The 17,695-nt window shown below is 61.1% G+C and overlaps 2 protein-coding genes across 11 annotated transcripts; one reads left to right on the top strand and one right to left on the bottom strand.

Annotated features, from left to right (window-relative positions):
* Positions 1-116: 116 nt before the first annotated feature.
* Positions 117-4,108, top strand: TMUB2 (transmembrane and ubiquitin like domain containing 2). 3 transcript variants are annotated; one of them, XM_008271574.4, is made up of 3 exons: positions 117-285; positions 2,192-2,758; positions 2,930-4,108. In XM_008271574.4, the coding sequence occupies exons 2-3, from the start codon at positions 2,217-2,219 to the stop codon at positions 3,291-3,293; spliced, it is 906 nt and encodes a 301-aa protein (XP_008269796.4). In that variant the 5' UTR covers positions 117-285; positions 2,192-2,216; the 3' UTR covers positions 3,294-4,108. The 3 variants fall into 3 exon arrangements, with proteins under 3 accessions (XP_008269796.4, XP_008269794.2, XP_008269795.2); XM_008271572.4 differs by having other exon boundaries at positions 167-313; XM_008271573.4 differs by lacking the exon at positions 117-285 and adding an exon at positions 404-866.
* A 59-nt stretch (positions 4,109-4,167) lies between these two features.
* On the bottom strand, positions 4,168-11,447 carry ATXN7L3 (ataxin 7 like 3). Of its 8 annotated transcripts, none has more exons than XM_051825727.2 (13): positions 11,307-11,447; positions 9,828-9,938; positions 9,414-9,546; positions 9,064-9,235; positions 8,814-8,911; positions 8,619-8,641; positions 8,286-8,352; positions 8,055-8,140; positions 7,682-7,750; positions 7,370-7,413; positions 7,022-7,093; positions 6,777-6,934; positions 4,168-6,677 (listed from the first exon to the last, which is right to left on the bottom strand). In XM_051825727.2, exons 2-13 carry the CDS (start codon positions 9,876-9,878, stop codon positions 6,529-6,531), a joined length of 1,122 nt encoding a protein of 373 aa, XP_051681687.1. In that variant the 5' UTR covers positions 9,879-9,938; positions 11,307-11,447; the 3' UTR covers positions 4,168-6,528. The 8 variants fall into 8 exon arrangements, with proteins under 8 accessions (XP_051681687.1, XP_051681690.1, XP_051681689.1 ...); XM_051825730.2 differs by having other exon boundaries at positions 8,055-8,083; XM_051825729.2 differs by having other exon boundaries at positions 8,286-8,331.
* Positions 11,448-17,695: the final 6,248 nt, after the last annotated feature.

Genomic DNA, 17,695 nt, shown 5'->3' with positions numbered 1-17,695 from the left:
CCAGGCGTGGCCTTGAGCCCGGAGGGCCGCGATCCCGCCAACAATGACTCCGCCCCTTCTTCCGCTGAGAATCCTGTCCCTTTTATTTAAAGAATACGTTTACGTCAGCTCGCCTTACGTAGACGTGCGTCATCAGTGCAAGGCGCGGAGGCGGGACTTCCTATCTGTGGTTCTAACAGCTTCCGGGAGAAGCCGGAAGAGACTGGACTGTGGACCGAGTCGAGGATTGCCAGCCCCTCCCCCGGTCCCTACGGAAAGACGAGGCCAGGGGCCGTCCTGGAGAAGGTAAAACTATTTAGTCTGGACTTTTCAGGTGAGGACCTCCTTCCCCATCCGAGCACAGTACCAGTCCAAGCCCCCTTTAATTTTCCCATGACTCCTCGCGCCCTCAAGCCCCACCCCCGGTCCAGCAGCCCCGCCCCGAAGTTTGAGGGGTGTGGATGGTTTGTGACCCCCTCACCTGATCCTGCCCCTCGGGGCCTAGGAGAGCTGGGCTTGGGCGCCGTGACCGGAACCCGGCAGCCCCCGCGCCAGCGTTGCGGGAGCAGGACCGCCCAGACGCGGAGCCTGCGGCTCGGACAGACGGGGAGGCGGACCCTCCTCACTCAGCGCGCCGACGGGCTGAGAGGGCGAAGGCCCGGGGGGCGGGCGGGCTGGGGTCCCGGTGTCCAACCAGCCGTTTCGGTCGCTTCGCCGCCACCCTTTTCTGTAAAGCGCGGCTCATGCCATTACCGCGCCTGCCGTGAGGGCTTGGTCGGGGCAGTGGTAACCTGATGGCTGCCACTTGAACGGCTGCAATGTGCCGGGCAGCGCGCTAGGTAGTTTGCTTGGGTGATTTCACGTCATCTTCCAAACGACCGGCCGAGGTAGGTGCTATTTTTAACCCCGTTTTACCGAGGCTCTGAGAAAGTTGTCCGCCGCCAGGAAGAGGCAGGCGGGCGGGCGTTGTGATGGGTTGCTCTGTGTTTGCTTTCTCCCCGGCCGCAGGGGCAGGGCCGGCGTGGCGGGTGAGGCCGAGGTTGGTAGGTTCCCCAGGCGCGCAGTCCTCCTTGTCTCCTGGATCGGGTAGAGAGCCGGACAGCTAGAGCCGTGTGAGGAAGTTGCGCAGGTGCGGTGAGGACAGCCCGATGCTGGTGACCGCCGGCCTGGACTTGCCCAGGGGCGGCTGTGAGCGCAGCAGGTTCTCGGAGGAAGCGCGCAGGGTCAACGCCGCGGCCCAGGGAGAGCTGAGAGGGCCTGGGAGAGCCGGCGTGGAATCCTTCCCGAGGCGGTTCACCTGGGGAGTGCGTGTGGTGCTTGTGAGCCCCTGGTGGCCCCTCCGGTGGCCTCTGGGGAGGTGTGACTGCTTCGATGAGAGGTTCATTTTCCTTAGGTCTTGACAGCCGGGCCTGGATCTGCGACCGTGAGGGAGAAGGGGCTCAGATCTGCAAGGCTGGCCGCACAGGGCCTCCGAAGAGGCCTTAAGATAAAACTTTTCGGATTTCTTGGTTTCTCTACAGCTGCCTTGGAGGTTGCTTAGGGGACATACTTGCTTGACCGAGTGTTGGAAAGTCTAAGAACTGCGCTCAAAGAAGCGAATGTTTCTCCCCATTCACTAAAAAGTAGCAGCCGTGCAGGCGGGTGCTGTGGAGCCTGGGTATGCGGCCGCCAGTCGGACATCGCCGTCCTGTGTCGGAGCACGGGTCTGTGTCCCGGCTGCTCCGCTTCTGCTGCAGCTCCCTGCTAAGGGACCTGGGAAGCAGCGGAGGATGGCCCAGGACTTGAGTTCCGTATGGGAAACCTGGATGGAGTTCAGGCTCCTGGCTTTGGCCTGGCCCAGCCCCTGGCAGCTGCGGCCACGTGGGAAGTGACCCTGCAGATGGAGGACCTCTCTGCACTCTGCCTTTGAAATAAATGTTTCAGAACAGCAAACAGTGGCAGCAACGACACGCAGAGGAGGTCTTGCCGGGGATCTGCTGGTGGGGAGGTTGGAATGTGGGAGGAAGGGTGTGCAACCTGAGAGTTTCACAATCGTGGCAAAGGGTAAGGCCTTGGCTTTCAGTTTGGGGTCCAGAGTTAGGAAGCTTTGTGCCTCCCTTCTCCACTGAACTCCATTTGCAGTCAGGGCTGGGTCAGTGAAAGCCCAGACAAGCTAGAAACCTGGTCACAGCTCCTCGGGCTCCACTGATGCCGCCCCTCTTTGTTCTTGCAGCCCGGACCCCGTCGGCAGCCGGACCATGGAGCTCTCTGATGTCACCCTCATTGAGGGTGTGGGCAATGAGGTGATGGTGGTGGCCGGTGTGGTGGTGCTGATTCTCGCTTTGGTCCTAGCCTGGCTCTCTACCTATGTAGCAGACAGTGGCAGCAGCCAGCTCCTGGGCACTATCGTGTCAGCAGGCGATACATCTGTCCTCCACCTGGGGCACGTGGACCACCTGGTAGCAGGCCAAGGAGCCCCAGAGCCCAGCGAACTCCCCCCTCCATCAGAGGGTAATGATGAGAAGGCTGAAGAGGCCGGCGAAGGTGGGGGACACGCCACAGGGGAGTCGGGGGCTGGAGGCGGTGCCGAGCCCAGCCTGGAGCATCTCTTGGACATCCAAGGCCTGCCCAAGAGACAAGCAGGCAGAGAGGGCAGCGGGCCTGAGGCCCCCCTGCGCTCCGAGGCTAGCACCTGCATCCCTGCCAGCCCCGGCCTCATCCATGTGCGGCTCAAATTCCTCAATGACACCGAGGAGCTGGCTGTGGCCAGGCCCGAGGACACTGTGGGTGCTCTGAAGAGGTGAGTGGGCTGGAAAGCGGGAGGCTCCCAGCCCTTGGTGGGGGACGGTGGGGAGCAGCAGGGAGGCGTGAGGCACAGCCCCTACCAAGGGTGGGGGGCATGCTTCCTTCAGTTCCCTGGCCGCCCTCCCACCCCTCACCTTTGTCTTTCCTTCCGTGCGTTGCCTTCCAGCAAATACTTCCCTGGACAGGAGAGCCAGATGAAATTCATCTACCAGGGCCGCCTGCTGCAGGACCCGGGCCGCACACTGCAGTCCCTCAACATCACCGACAACTGTGTCATTCACTGCCACCGTTCGCCCCCGGGGGCAGCTGCTCCAGGCCCCTCAGCCTCCCTGGCCCCCTCAGTCACCGAGCCAGCCAACCTTGGCGTCAACGTGGGCAGCCTCATGGTGCCTGTGTTTGTGGTGCTGTTGGGCGTGGTTTGGTACTTCCGTATCAATTACCGCCAGTTCTTCACAGCACCTGCCACTGTCTCCCTGGTGGGGGTTACCGTCTTCTTCAGCTTCCTTGTATTCGGGATGTACGGACGATGAGGACACGGGGAGAAAATGAAAGGCCTGGTCTTCCTCCACTGTGGCCTCCCCCTTTCCTGGCCAGAGCTGGGCCCAAGGGCCTGGGAGGGAGGGGTGGGAAGGACACAGGGGCTGCCCCCTCTGTTGGCCCCAGAGGCAGGTATGGGGCCTCCCCCTCACGTTCACAGGGTGTGGACATCCCCTCTGTGCAAGCACAACTCAGGTAGAAATGAGGAGGTCATCTCACGTCTGGGATCCCGCGGGGGTCGAGCTGATGGCCAGTTTCAGTGGGAAGCTTGGGCCCTGAAGGTTCCCTCCCAGCAGCGACCCCAGCTCTTCCAGGTGCCCTGCATGTCTGCCCCTAGCACCAGAGCTGCCTGCCAGGGTGGCCCAGCATGCCCCCACTGCACTCCTGCTGAGCTGAGGAGTGGCCTCCAGGACCTGAAGCCACCCTGGGGATAAGGACACCCAGCCACCACCTTCCTCCCCAGCCCTGTAGCAGCGATAGGTGGCCCCCATGTTCTAGAGTTTCCACTGTGCTCCCCTCTTTGAGACTTCTTTTTTTAAGTCTTCCTAAAGCTCAGTTGGGGAGGGGATTGGGGCACAATGCCAAGCCCCCAGCATTGGGAGGGGCCAGGCCACAGCTGCTACTCCCCTAGGCCTAGGGCTGTGAGCAAGACGGCACTGGCCCCCAGCCAGCGTCCTACCCCGCCCAGCTCCAAGGACGAGCTCTGGGATGGCTCTCAGGGCCTCCTGTCTGAGGCTGTTGGATGGAGGGTCGGTGTCTGTGACTGAATAAAGTTCCATTCCTGTGGCTGTGGAGCCGCCTCCTGTGACATTAAGAGTGGCTTTGCTCTCCCCCAGCAGCGTGGTGAGGAGGGTGGGAAGGCCGGGCTACCAACGGGAGATGCAGTTTATTTACACCAGCAGCCATGGGGGCAGAGGGAGTACACAGCGTTTACAAAGTTAGCTACCTGTACAGGATGGATTACATATGCAAAAATAAAAATCTCAAGACCACAGGACAGCGTGAGCCCCACCCCCCTCCCCCAACGACCCCAGCATGCGGTAATGCCAGGCGGGCGGCCCCTGGGCATGCGGGGGGGAGTGATGCATGGAAGGAAAAGCCACCGGCCCCGGGAATTAGTACAGAACCCCCCACACACTCAGACACATGATAGGATACAGGGCGGACGACACCTAGCCGGGCTGGGAAGGATGGGAACCGAAACCCACACAGCCTGCTGTTCGAGGGAGGGAAGTGGGGAGCCCCAAGCCCCTGCTTAACTACATGGTAGGGGGCACTCTCCCCAAAAAAGGGGTTCGCCTGCTCCCTCAGGGTTCCTGCTGGACCAAGCCCATCTCACCCAGCCTGGGCAGGGGGCTCGGCCCTGAGGGTGGGCCAAGGAACAATGGGGACGTGGATGTGGACAAACCAGTTCCCAAGCTACTCCCCCCTTCTCCCTTCTCCAACCAGAAGGGGGGGAAGGGGGAGGCCAGGAGGGAAAGGGTGTATTAGGGCCTGAACTGCAGCTGCCTCCCAGAAGGGAGAGTGGCCCTTGGCCTTCCCGCCCACGGCCAAGGCTCTGCGGGAAGCGGAGATGCTCCTTTTCCTCTGGCTTCCCCATGTGGGGAGAAGGCTGAGCAGGGCCAAGAACAGAGGAGCCGGGGCCCCAGGATTTATTCTGTCTCCTGCCAAAGTGTGTTTGGCTCTTTAAAAAATAATCACAATTCTTGGGTTAAAAACGAATCTGTAACCAGGCATCAGCCACAATCAGAACCACCCCAGGGGGAGATTGGAGTTCCAGACAGGGCACGGCAAGCCCTTGCTCTGTTGCTCTCTTAACCCTCTAGGGTCCCTAACCCCAGTCAGTCCAACCAGTCCTGGGTACTCGCTACCCAAGCTAGGGGATGGCTCCTCCTGGGAGGAGGGCTGAGGACTCGGCTCGGGGCCAGCCAGCTCTGCTCCTCGCCCAGACTGCAGTCCTCAGCGTGGCTCCCGGGAGTGGTGGTGCTCGCGTGGAGGTGGGGCGGTACATCTCTCGAGGATGTAGACCAGGCAGGTGGGCACACTGGCACGACAGTCCCAGAGGGGCCGTGATGCCCTCTCGCCCTCCACTGACAGCCCAGGGCGCGAAGGCCACCGTCGCTTCCCACCCCACTCCTAGCAAAGGGGGAGAGGCACAGAGTCAGGTTTTCCTCAGAGCCCCAGACCACAAGTACAGAATAAATAACTTAAAAGCGGCGAAGGGAGGGGGAACGGGGCAGGCTCTGGAGGGAGGAGCGCTGAGAGGAACCGAAGCTGGTCAAGGTGACGGGTGGCAGCAGCAGTCGGGAACTCGGGCTGCCCCAGCAGGGCAGGGTGGGCAGGAGGACCGTGGGGCCACCCCAGGAGGGTGAGGCTGGGCCCCTTCCTGGGGCAGGGAATGAGGTAAGAAAACATGTCAAATAAAGCAGCACCGTTCCCTCTCACCTTGGGGCCCACTCCTCGCCAGCCCTGGGTCAGGGAGGAAAGGCAGGGGGAGTAATTTTGATACACACAGCTCCCTCGTCCTGCCCTCCCCTCTCCCGTTCCTTGAAGCTGAGAGGCTGGGGGCCCTTTCCTGGCACCCAACAAGAGGACAGCGCCTGCTGCCAGGGGGGCCCATGGGGACTGAGGGAAAGGGCTGCCCCTGTGAGGGTCTGGACGCCCACTCAGCAGACAGCACTCTGCCTGCTGCCCCCGGGGACTGGGGGCATCTGATAGGATTCTGCACACAGACAGGACATGCCCAGCCCTGCCCCTCAGCTCCAAGCACCAGACCCGTTCACATTGCTGAGGGCAGCCCGGGGGAGGCCCCTCCAGGCTCAGCTTCCAACCCACAGCCTCCGGGTAGCCATGATGCCCCTCGGCAGGGCTTAGTCCAGTTCCTGGGGTGGGGGGCAGGCAGTGCCCTGGCACAGTGCCCAGGTCAGGCCCCTGGCCTAGCTGGACATCCAGTAACTCACAGAATAAATAGGAAAACCGCCTCCCCACCAAACTTATGTCCAAGGCATAATATGTCCAGGTCTGAGTCCCGCACGCCGAGGAGTCGTGCTCCATTGCAGAAGACCCTGACACCCCCCAGGGGTGCATAACTGGGTCCTCCGCCTGCCTGGCCCACCAAGCTTCCCAAGCCCAAACCCCCAGCAGCTGTCCGTTTGCCAGGCTTTGCCACCTGGGTGGGGGTCGGGAGAGAGGGCTCTTTTCAGCCAAAGGCTATCCCTTGCACCCGAGTCAGTTGATGTCATCGTAGATGCTGGGCGTTGGGGGCGCCGGTGGCTTTGGCTTCTTCTTTTTGTTGGAGCCCAGGCCAGAGGCAGTCCCTACCAGGCTCAGATGGGATTTCTTTTTCTTGGTTTTCCGAGACTCCGAGCTGTTGGTGCCTGCAGAGAAAGGCAGGAAAGGGGACGGTTGGGCTGCAGCAGGAGAGGTGGTGCCCCAGGCCTTCCGGGCGAGCCCCCAGGGCCCACTGTGCCACCTACCTAGACCCCATCCCTGATTTTCACTCGTCTTGGAGGAGCCTGAATCAGAGGGTGAGAGATCCGAGGAGCCGTCCCACTGGAGCCGGCTGATCAGGGCCTGGCTGTCAGTCATGTCAAAGCTGTCATTATCCAGGGAGCTCTCGACCTCAGGCAGGACGCTGGGAAAGGAAGGAGCCGAAGGCGTGAGGGACGCAGCTTGGCTCCTAACCTGCCACAGCCCAGCCCCTTCTCGGCAGGCCACTCACGCTGAGGGCCCGAGGAAGTAAATCCGCACGGTTCGCCTCTGCTCGTCCGTGTGCTGGGGGCAGCGCAGGGACCTGGTAGGGGAGAGAAGGGTCAGAGCCGACAAGGCAGGCAGGGGCCCGAGGGCCTTGGTCAGCAGAGCCCTCCCTGCCCTCGGCAGAGGCGGGAGGGAAGGGTGTAGACAGGGCAGGGGTGAATGAGGTGCTCCCAGACCGGGGCCTGATGCTTGACCGCTCCAGGAAGGGAGGGGAAGAGCAGGAGCCCCACTGCTCAGATCCAGGGGCGCTCCCGACCCATGCTCAGGGCGAGTGTTCAAGAGGCCCCCGGCCCCCTTCTAGTTCTGTGCTCACCTCGTGCACATCTTCTTGGTGTGTTCAGAAATCACCCCACATTGCTGGAAGAGGAATATAAGCTGAGAGGAGGGGCGGGCACCCGGCTAGACCTACACGCTCCCTGCAGTACACCGCCAGCCTGCACAAGCAGAACCAGTCCCAGGTGGCCAGGGCAGGCGGTGTGGACTGCGATGGGCAGAGAAGCCGGCTTCCAGAGAACGTGGTGGCCCTGACTGCTATGTCACCAGCCTCCTGCCTCCTGCACGGCTGTGACCACTGCCTGCAGCTCCAGCCCCCTCCCCAAGGACCGCCCCTTCTGTGGTCACTCACCGTGGTGAGCAGGCTACGCAGCTCCTCCGGCCCCAGGGTCTCATAGCTGATCCCAGTTGAGTTGTTATACTGTGGGAGAACCAGAGAAACAAGTCAGAGAAGCAAGAAAGGGGCAACGAGGGGGCGTGGGGTGGGAGTGGAGAACCAGGCCCTCTCCTCCCTCCTCCCATGAAGAGCATCAGGACTGCCCCGCAGTCTTCCAAGTGAGCCCTTGGTCCCAGCGCACGAGGGCTGGGGTGGGGGTGGGCCCGGGATGGACTCGGGTGTACAAGACCCCACAGAGCATCCAGCGCTGTTGCTACCAGCTTTCCGCTCCCCACCATAAAATCCCAGGCAACTCGCAGCAAGGCCACGAGAGGCAGCCTCTGCTCACCTTGAAAGGATCCGAATTGCTAAGTTCCCCTGAAGAAGAAAAAAGAAGGGGAAGGGTGTTTGATGCAGAGGTACAGACAGAGAACCCTGAAAATAACCAGAGAGGAAGTGGGGGTGACAGAAGGATCACAGGCCCTCCCTCGACACCCCCCCCTGCACCTCCCAGCCCACCCCCAGCAACGAGTCCCAGAAGCCACACTGAAAGCCCTCCCATGGTTCCAGCCCCACTTACCATTTTTGTGTTTTAAAGACTTGGATCTTCGAGGGGAATTGGGGTTCTGGAATGGGAGATACCATAGCTTTGGGGAAAGGGTAACGATAAGGGGGAGCCGAGAACCCAGGGAAGGAAAAAAGATTTGACAAAGAAACATCCTCAAATTCCTCTCTCACTCCCATCTACCCATCCGCCCTGCAGCTGGCCACGGCCTCTGCTGCCCCCTGCCCACCAGACACCCTCATCCCCAGACCCAGAGGCCCCGTGACCTCAGACAGAGGGCAGGACGCCCTGCCCCGGGGGAGGGGAGCTGTCCTGGGCCCACACTCCCCGTGCTTGCCCCGCTCTCACCTTGTCTGATTTTCTCTTCTTGGCTGTGAGGGGCAAAAAAACCACAGAGCAGGGTTACTTCGTGTTCTCAATCTGAGGGCAGCCAGGAAAGAGCGTAAAGCGACACACGGCCCCCATCACTCAGGACAGCTCATGACCACTGCGTACCCTCCACCCACCCCACCGGCCCATCGCATCCCCTTGTCCCCCAAACACCTTTTTTCTCCGAGCCATAGGACCAGTCATTGTCGTTGATGTCATCGTTATCCTCTTGGTCACTCTCAGACTTGTTCATGTTGTTGCTATTGGCAATCCTGCCAAGGGGAGGAGACAGGGGAGGGTCAAGGCCGCTGCCCCTTCCCATCCACACCTCCAGAACTACAGAGGAGCACTGGGGGCCAGGGACGGCCCACCCTGCGGACACAGCACAGCGCAGGCCGGGTTCCAGCAGGGGGAAGGCCCTCACCGGCGGTTGGCGATTCGGCTGCTGTTCCGACCCATTCCTAGGCACTTCTCCAGATGGGGAGCAAAGCGGGAGGCAGCTATGCTGCGGCTGCAATTGGGGCAAACACACTCCTTGCTCTTCCACTGGTTGAAAACCTGTCCAAAGATGTCCAACCCCGGCTGGTCCACGATCTCTGGGGACAGGAGAGGTGTGGCGGTCAGGGCGGGCAGGGCGCCCTCGCCTCTTGCCCCCACCCCTGGTCCCGAGGCCTCTTCAAAGCCCTGTCTGAGCTCACAGGAGCTCCGGGCTCTTCAGCTAGGGCGGCTGCCAGGGCAGGGGACACGCTGTCCTCCTTCCGCCCTGAAGCTCACCAAAATCCTTCATGCTATCGGGGTCCGTGTCGTCCAGGAAGAAGTAGCCGCACTTGACAGCCCGGTGCACCTCGAAGCAGAATCCCAAGCAAGAATCCTCGACCAGGTCCGCGTATAGCTCCTGAGCGATGGCCTGGGCCCCAGGGGAGAACACCCAGGGTCACGAGAGGCGCGACTCTCGCCAACCACGGCGCCTGCCACGCAGCCCCGGCCACACAGCATGCGCTCTCTGCCACTGTCCCCATCGTGGCTTCGCGTTCGTTCTGCTTCCTGGGTCCTCGGGCCTCCGCAGCTGGCCGTTCCCTTTAAGGAGCGAGGCTGACTACCCAGATTCCTCTTTGGTGGGGATGCCAGGTATTGCGACGTGGAGACGCCGAGAGCGAGAACCAGAGGCGCACGTGGGGGAGCCCTCACCTCTAGTTTGCTGTTATCCAGGCCAGACAAAGACATGTCCTCCATTTTCATTTGTAAACTCTTGTGGAGACGGCGCTCTGACTGCTCATAGCACAGCGGGCGGCAACACGGCTGCACACATGGGGGTGGGGGTGTCCGTGTGAATCTAAGGCACCCCTGGAGACTGCCACCTCCCGTCCCACCTCGCTGCCCAGAGTGGGATCCTGGAAGCAGGGCCTCTCTCTCCCCCAAGGCCCAGGCTCACTGAGTGCGGCCGCTCTGGCCGGCCTGAAGCCGAGGTGGCCTAGTCCTCCCCAGGCCTGAGCCCGGGCCCTGCACGCCACTGCCAATCTCAGCCTGGGTCTACAACAGGCAGCTGCTCACCCCAGGTCCCCAAAACTCAAACCCCTCTCGGGTACCCATGGTGCAATGCAGCAGGGGGAGGAGAAGGAACTCAGGCCTCAAAGCGAACCCACAGGGTGTGGCAAAGAACTGCACAGACTCCTAAGTACACCCCCCCTCCCCTAAAGGCTCTCCTCGGAGTCACCTCTGCTTCGGCCAGGATGTCCACTTGGGGGGGTACTGCTACCAGAAGTGGCAATGGCCCTAGGACCCTACCACCTTCACCCCACTCGGTCTTCCCTTGAAATCAGCCGGCCGCTCCAGAGAGGGGCAGAGCCCGCCGCAGCCCGGCGCTAAAGGGCACCGCAGGCCCGCCGCCGGCGGAGGGGACAGCGCGCGGTGGGGTGGCACGCCACGCCACGCCACGCCACGCCAGGAGCAGGGCACTCCCCTTACCTGTTCTTCTTTCCGAGAGCCACCCTCCCTCCCTCAGGACCTGCCCGGAAGTCTCTCCAAGAGCCCCAAAGTCCAGCAGCCCCCACCAAAGGATTCAGAAACAGCGCCCACAGTCCGGGGCCCCTCCGAACGGTGGGTACGAGTTTAAGGGGCTGCCGGCCCACAGTGGGGTGGGGACTGACAAACGAGCCAGGGGCACTGGGCAGGGTAGGAGGCCCGGCCTCGGCTCTTCCCCCGTCCCTGCGGCACTGCTGCATCATACCGACTGGGGGGAGGAGAGCCGAGCCGCCCGAGGCCGGCGCCGGGCCGGGCCGGACCGACCCCCAGAGAGTGGGCAGAGTGGGACGCGTCCCGGCCCCTCTCTTTCCCAGCCTGCCGGCGGCCCGGCCCGACCGGGCACAGGAGTCCGGGAGGGTGTCTCTATTGTCCCGGGGGCTGGGGCCTGGCTCCCTAACAAAGGCCCCGCGCCCCCTCCCCGGCCGGCCCTGCCCCGCCCAAGGGGGGTACCCAGACAGGGGGAAGAGCAGGGGGCCCCGGCCGGGCCGGGAAGCCGGGGGAAGCCGGGCGTTTCCGCGTCGGCCCGGGGGGAGGGGAAGGGGCGCTGACCCAGACCTGGGGGGAGGGGGCCCAAGCCCCGCCTCGGGCCCCGCCCCCCGCCCCCCGCAGGCCCCTCCCCCGTTCCCGTCTCCGTCCCGTACTCACCCCGCCCGGGGGGCCGCGCCGGGGCCCGGCGGCCTCTCAGGGCCGCGTCCTCCGGCGGCGGCGGCGGCGGCGGCTGCTCCGGAGCCCCATGTCCGTCGGTCCGTCCTCGCCTCTCCCCGGGGCCCAGGGCCCGGGGCCGGGGGGTCGGGGCGCCCCCCCGCCTCGCCGCCTCACCGGGCGGCCATGGCCCCTTCCCCTCCCTTCTCGTCCCGTCGCCGCCTCCTCCTCCTCACCTCACCCCGCCCGCGCGCAGTCCGCGCGCCGTCCGCGCGCCCCTCCCCCCGCCCCCCACTCCAGCCCGCCTCTCCCGGGCGGGGGGTGCGGCGCGAGCCCGGAGCGCGCGCGCGTGCCGCGACCGGAGGATGGATGGATGGAGCGAGCGAGAACGCGAGAGTGCGCGCGCGCGCCCCTCTCCCCCTCCCTCCGCGCGGGCGCGAGGCCAAGCGCGAGCGCGCTCCAACCTCCTCCTCTTCCTCCTCCCGCCCCTCCTCAACACCCCGCCCTCGCCCTCCCTTCCTCTTCCTTCTTTCGCTTTCGCGCGCCCAGCGCCTGCTCGCGCCTGCTAGAAGGGCCCGAGCGCGTGCATCTGCCCCGCGGCCGCAGCTCGGCAGCATTTGCTCCAGGGGGCGGGGACCGGGAGGGGAGGAGGGGCGCCACGCCGCCGTCCAAAGTACCGGCGGACGGGAACGGGGGCGGGGAGAGAGGCGGGGCCTCCCTGGGCCACCCTGGCCAATCGCCGGGCCGCCTCCGCCCGGGAGGCCCAATAGGCTGGGAGTGGGTGGAGCAGCGTTCAAGGTGAGGTGCGCGGTGCGCTGGGGGCGGAGACGCTGTGCCGTCCCGGCCGGCTCGGGGGCGGGGGCAGCGGGTGGCGTCGAAAGAGAGCGCCGGCTCCCAGCCGAGCCTGGGACGCCTTCCGGCCCAGGCTCCCCCGCCCTTCCCTCGGGGCTCTCCGCCCCCACCTCTCCGCCCCGCACACCCCTGCTCCCCACCTTCACGCTGAGGCGGGCAGCCACTTCTGTGACGAGGACGGACTTGAAGCGGGGCGCCGGCAGGCTCTCAGGGTGGAAGACCCATGGAGCCGCGGGGGGCTCGGCCGCGCCTCCGTCTCTCTGGTGTCTGGGCGGGTCGCAGCCCGCTCCGGTTCTGTGAACCGGGAGCCGCCCGGGATGAGGGTCCACGGCTGAGGGCGGAAGCCGAGCTGCGCCCTGCTGAGCGGAGCGCTCTCCCCACCCTCATCCTAATTTAGATCCCACACCTGCTCGCCTTTCCTGCTTCCGGAACCCACGCTGGACCCCCTACCTCTCGGACAGCTTGCCTGGCACTGGCCGGACTCTATCCGGGACCCAGTGCCGCTCCCTTGGGGGTGTCCCTGTGCGCACACTCCGAGCCCCCTTTCCGCAGCCGCAGTGCGCGCCTCCTGGCATGGTGGTGTGGCAGCCCTCTCCCCCCAAGGGATGAGATTAGGGGAGACGCTGAAACCTCACCCTTTGGGAGCATGTCTTTAGTGATTGTGGGAATTAACGAGGCAATCTGTGTGGAGCTCTTCATTCTGTGTCGGTGCGGGTCCGATTTTAGCTGTTGCTTGTAGGGTGCTGCAGGTGCTGGGATACGGAGGTGAAATGAGCAGTTGTCTCCCGAAGGGTAGAAAGACCAGGGGGTGAGTAATTAAACGATATTGTCGTCAAAACCAAGGCAGTGCGAGGAGACTTCAGAAAGCTCAGGAAACATGCATTCAAAAGATTTAAGTTTGTTTTGGTGCAAAATACTTGAAATCCACGCGTAGCTTTTTCATATACGCATTTTCCATGACCTTTTTGAAGACCTGTATGCCCACAGAACAGAGGTGGACAGGAGGAGGCATCAAATGATGCGTGAGAATGGGTCTGGCAAGGCGAGGGGAGCCAGGTCAAGGCAGGCCAAGAAGGTGTTAGACCTCCCCTGGAGGAAGCTTCAGAAGTGTAGCTGGGGGGCCTGTGCCGTGGAGTGGCACAGTAGGTTAATCTGCCTGTGACACCAGCATCCCATATGGGCACCAGTTCTTGTCCTGGCTGCTCCTTTTCCAATCCAGCTCTCTGCTCTGGCCTGGGGAAGCAGTAGAAGATGGCCCAAGCCCTTGAGCCCCTGCACCCACATGGGAGACCCAGAAGAAGCTCCTGGCTTCGAATTGGCACAGCTCCAGCCACTGTGGCCATTTGGGGAGTGAACCAGCAGGTGGAAGACCTTTCTCTCTGTCTCTCCCTCTCACTGTCTGTAACTCTACCTCTCAAATAAATAAATAAAAAATCTTAAAAAAAAAAAAAAAAAAAAGACGTGTAGCCGGAGCTGGGCACTGGCCGGAACATGCGGGCCAGGTGGGGAATGGTGAAGGGGATCCTTTGAGCGGACTTGGGTTTTTAGCAGGTGGTTCTGAGTGTGGCATTCCAGAAGCGCTGGGTCCTTGTTTCTGATGCAGCTGGGTGAGGTAAAGGAGGACAGGGCCGGAGGTAGAAGGGTCACGTGCTCGGTTTGGGAGCTACCAGGGCTTCTGGGGGACCCGCTGGTGGAGAGCCCCAAATGAAGCCAGGAAGCAAGCCAGGACTTCAGGTGCTCCTTCAGCCTGGCCCTGGCCTGCCCGCTCGGGATTCGCTGCTCCAGGGATGCGGATTCCTTTCTGTCCTAGGGAATCAGGCTCAGGACAGCCTGCCCTTAAGGAATTTGCTTAGGAAACCCTCCCGGCCCCTCCCCATTTACCTATGCCATTCCTCCTGCCCCCTCCCAGATCCATCCTCATACCACACTCTATAGCACTGCACTGTACTGTTCGTTCTGCACTTGGCCTGGGCTGCTCCACGGCAGTGACCTCTTTGGGCACATGCCCAGGCTCCACAGTTAGCACCAGTTAATAAACAGTAAGGCCTGAGCTGGGCCTGGCCCTGGGTGAGGCCCTGAGGTTACAGCAACAAGCAAGAGAGACACACAGGCCTTGTCCCAGTGGAGCCTTCAGCGTAGAAAAAGCCTGACACGTGGGAGAAACAAGCTGAGTGTGAAGGCGTCCAGACTTCGCACAGGGTTGAGGGAAGGCCCACCCCAGGGGGAAGTGGGCTCGTATGCAGAGCCCTGACTTAACTAGGCAGAGGGACAAGGAACATTCTAGACAGAGAGAGCAGGACAGGCACTGTGAGAGAACCTGTTATGTTTGACAGACACAGGGCTGGTGTGGCTGGAGTAGGGGCAAAGAGGCCGGCAGGCCCATATGTGGTCACTCGTTCAACAAGTGCTTCTTGGGTTTCCAGTGTATGCCAGGTGGTTTTAGGCTCTGGGAGACGATAATGAGCAAACAAGTAAAGTGTCTTCTGCTTGGGGTAACAGGAAATAAATATGTAAGTGAGGAGAAGGTGGTGGAGAAAGGCCTGGGTGAGATTTGAGTTGAGGCCTAGAGTTGAGCCGGCCAGCTATGCGCAGAGTCAGGGGAACGGGCATGCTGGGTAGCAAGACCCGTAAGTGCAAGGTTCCTGTGGTAGACCCGATTCAAAAGCTGGAGGGAGCTCACTTGGCTGGATTATTGTGAGTTATTAGCCAGAGTGGGGTGAATGAAGAAGAGAAAGATGCAGGGACAGGCCTTGCTGGGCCAAGGTTACAGATAGTAAATATTATTTTTATGTATTTTTATTTGAGAGACAGGTGGACACACAGACACACACAAAGTTTCCATCTGTTGGTTCAGTCACTCCCCAAATACCCACAGTGGCTGAGACTGGGCCAGGGCCAGAGCCAAGAGCTGGCAACTCAGGCTAGGTACTGCTGCCTCCCAGGATCTGAATTAGCAGGAATTTGGGATCAGGAACAGAGCCAGGAATTGAACCCAGGCATGGGACGTGGGCATCCCACCCAGCATGTTAACCACTAGGCCAAACACCCACCCCGGGAAGTCTTAGGTAATCAGACTTGTTAACGAGTTTCTGCTGCCCTGTGCAGAGTGGACTGCAGGGAGAGAGTACAAGCAGGAGGAGCAATGGTGGGAAGACTGCCGAAGCCGGGAGGGGTGATGGTCCCCCGCCAGAGGAGAACAGCAGCCGGGGAGAAGGGTAGACAGAGCTGAGATTCCGGAAGTGGAAGGGCCGGGTCAAGGTGATCGGTCACATGGGGTGGTGAAACAGGGAGACAGGAGTGAAGGTTGACATCTTGGTTTCTAGGTTGAATGACTCAGTGGTTGGTGGTCTTTTGGGTCTTGAGGTATGAGTTGCCTGCAAAGTAGCCCACGGATACCTACACAAGTCTGCAGCTGGGAAGAGCAGGTCCTAGTCTGTTTTTGCTGCTATAATAGCCTGAGTACATGATAAGCAGAAGTTTATTTGGCTTATGGATTGGGAGCTTGGGAAGTCCACAAGCATGGCACCAGCATCCGGCAAGGGGCTACGAGCATCAAAACACAGCAGATGGAAAAGGATGAGCAAGTATGTGCAGGTAGACATTCAGACAGCCAGTCCTGGGATACAGTAAGCCGCTCCCATGATACCCTGACCTAATTCGTTGTTTCCACTTCTTGGGGCTGGTGTCGATAGAGCACTTAGACCACTACTCAGCTCGGAAAGATGGCTTCCCGCACCAGCTCTGCTTCAGATTCCAGCTTCCTGCTGATGTGCAGCTGGGAGGCAGCAAGGAGTGGCTTGAGTACCTGGGTCCCTGCCGCCCATGTGGGAGACCCAGATGGAGCTCTGGTCTGGCCCAGCTCTGCCTGTGTTACGGCTCTTTGGGGAGTGAACCAGTGGATGAGAGAACTCACTCTTTCAAATAAAATGAAAATAATTTTTTTTAAACAAGCACCATCTCAGAATCTCATCACAATGGCAGTTACATTTCAGCACGAGTTTTGGAGGGGACATTCCACCTGTTAGCCTGTGGTCTCTGTAGATCCCCAGCTTTGGGGATGGTTGCACACGGGTGAGAAATGGAAGCTCGGGGGGACATGAGCAGCCAGGAGAGAATGAGGAGGAAGAGTTGGCCCCTCAGAGCAGCGAAGAGAAGCAGCAGGGTGAGCACAGAGCAGCCTCAGGGCCACGGTGAGTGGCAGGCGAAGGAATGCGACAGCCAGGAGGGGCAATGAGCCGTTTACTGGGTTGCCCAGGCATAGGAGAGGGGCTAGGGTTGAGAATAACTCTCCGACAGAGCCAAGGCCTCCAGACCTCTGCTGTCCCTTGAACCCAGCCAAGGCTCTGGTGGGAAAGGCAGCCCTGAGCCTGGGGGTCCTTCATGTGGTCCCAGCTCGCTTCCCAGCAGAGGCCTGGGCGGAGTTAGGAATGTCATCCCTGACCCCGGGTGAAGCTGAGGGCTCACGGTGGCAGGCTTCCGCAGTGCGCCACCCTGAAGTCCTACTACCCAGGGAGGGCTTGCGTGCCTGGGCGAACCCTTGACCTTGGCATTGGTCACCTGCACTGTCCCAAGGCAATGCTTTGTTCTCAGTCCTTGGTGGTCTCACAAAGTGAGTTGAGAAAGTGCGTAGTACAACGTGGACCTAGGTTGTCCCTGGTTGTCTTGAAGGTTCTAGAAAGGACAAACAAGCTGGCTCCAAGGCTTTTCCACCTCAAACCTGTTAGGTCACCCCTGTCCCCTCCCCCATCACAGATTCCAGTGACCAGAGAGCAGTCAAACCTTTTTTTTTTTTAATTGTACAAAAAAGGGCAACAAAGCTTCCACAGTTGGCCTTAAGCCTACGCGGATGTCTCTCAAGTCACTCCCACCCACCTCCCATGATACAAATCCAGGTTGCGGTTGTTGCTGAAACCTACAAAGTCCTTAAATATTAGAAGAAAAAAAAAATGGGGATGGGGTCCTTCCACCCCAGGGCCAAATGCACTTGACTCTTACAGTACCCCCACCCCCACCCCCGCTCATACTGCAAGAATCTTAAATTTCTAAAGTAGGGGGGAAAGCACCCAATTGTTTTTAAATGAAAACACATTCCACTAAAACACAATAGTGCCGGGACTGCTGGGAAGAAACAGGCCCTGAACCTCATTCTGGGGGGACCAGGGCAGGAGTGCCCCTCGCGGGGGGGGGGTCCCCCACCCCCAGCACCACGGTCCCAGCAGATCCTCTGCTTTCCACTGCAAAGGGAAGCCCAATGTCACCTCCCCTTTCCTGCCCTCAGCTGGGTTCCGGCTCTTCCCCTCCCTTGGCTTTCATCAAGGGGTAAGGTGGACTGGCCCAAAGCCCCAGTTAAATAGGTCACTAACATGACTGTTAAAAAAAAAAAAACCAACCCTAAAAAAACAACCCAACCCTAAATTTAGTCAAAAACAAAAAACCAAAGAAGTAAAGCAATAACGTGGCTTGGCTTATTCAGTGAAGGAAGCAAGGTCCCAAAAGGCTTGGGAGGCTGGGAATGGCTGGGGCAGCGGTGGACAGCAGCT

The sequence above is a fragment of the Oryctolagus cuniculus genome, chromosome 17 (assembly GCF_964237555.1).
Source record: "Oryctolagus cuniculus chromosome 17, mOryCun1.1, whole genome shotgun sequence".
NCBI lineage: Eukaryota > Metazoa > Chordata > Mammalia > Lagomorpha > Leporidae > Oryctolagus > Oryctolagus cuniculus.
Note: the sequence above shows the minus strand (reverse complement) of the source record. Positions and strands in the feature narration are given on the sequence as shown.

What these genes read in the sequence shown, in the direction of transcription:
- ATXN7L3 (XM_051825727.2), bottom strand. Translation starts at nt 9,878, where the DNA reads ATGAAAATGGAGGACATGTCTTTGTCTGGCCTGGATAACAGCAAACTA. An exon ending in CGATAGCATGAAGGATTTTG is followed by an intron (nt 9,236 to 9,413) that starts GTGAGCTTCAGG and finishes TCCTGTCCCCAG; the next exon opens with AGATCGTGGACCAGCCGGGG. An exon ending in GCAATTCGGATCCTTTCAAG is followed by an intron (nt 7,751 to 8,054) that starts GTGAGCAGAGGC and finishes GTTCTCCCACAG; the next exon opens with TATAACAACTCAACTGGGAT.
- TMUB2 (XM_008271574.4), top strand. Translation starts at nt 2,217, where the DNA reads ATGGAGCTCTCTGATGTCACCCTCATTGAGGGTGTGGGCAATGAGGTG. An exon ending in ACTGTGGGTGCTCTGAAGAG is followed by an intron (nt 2,759 to 2,929) that starts GTGAGTGGGCTG and finishes GTTGCCTTCCAG; the next exon opens with CAAATACTTCCCTGGACAGG.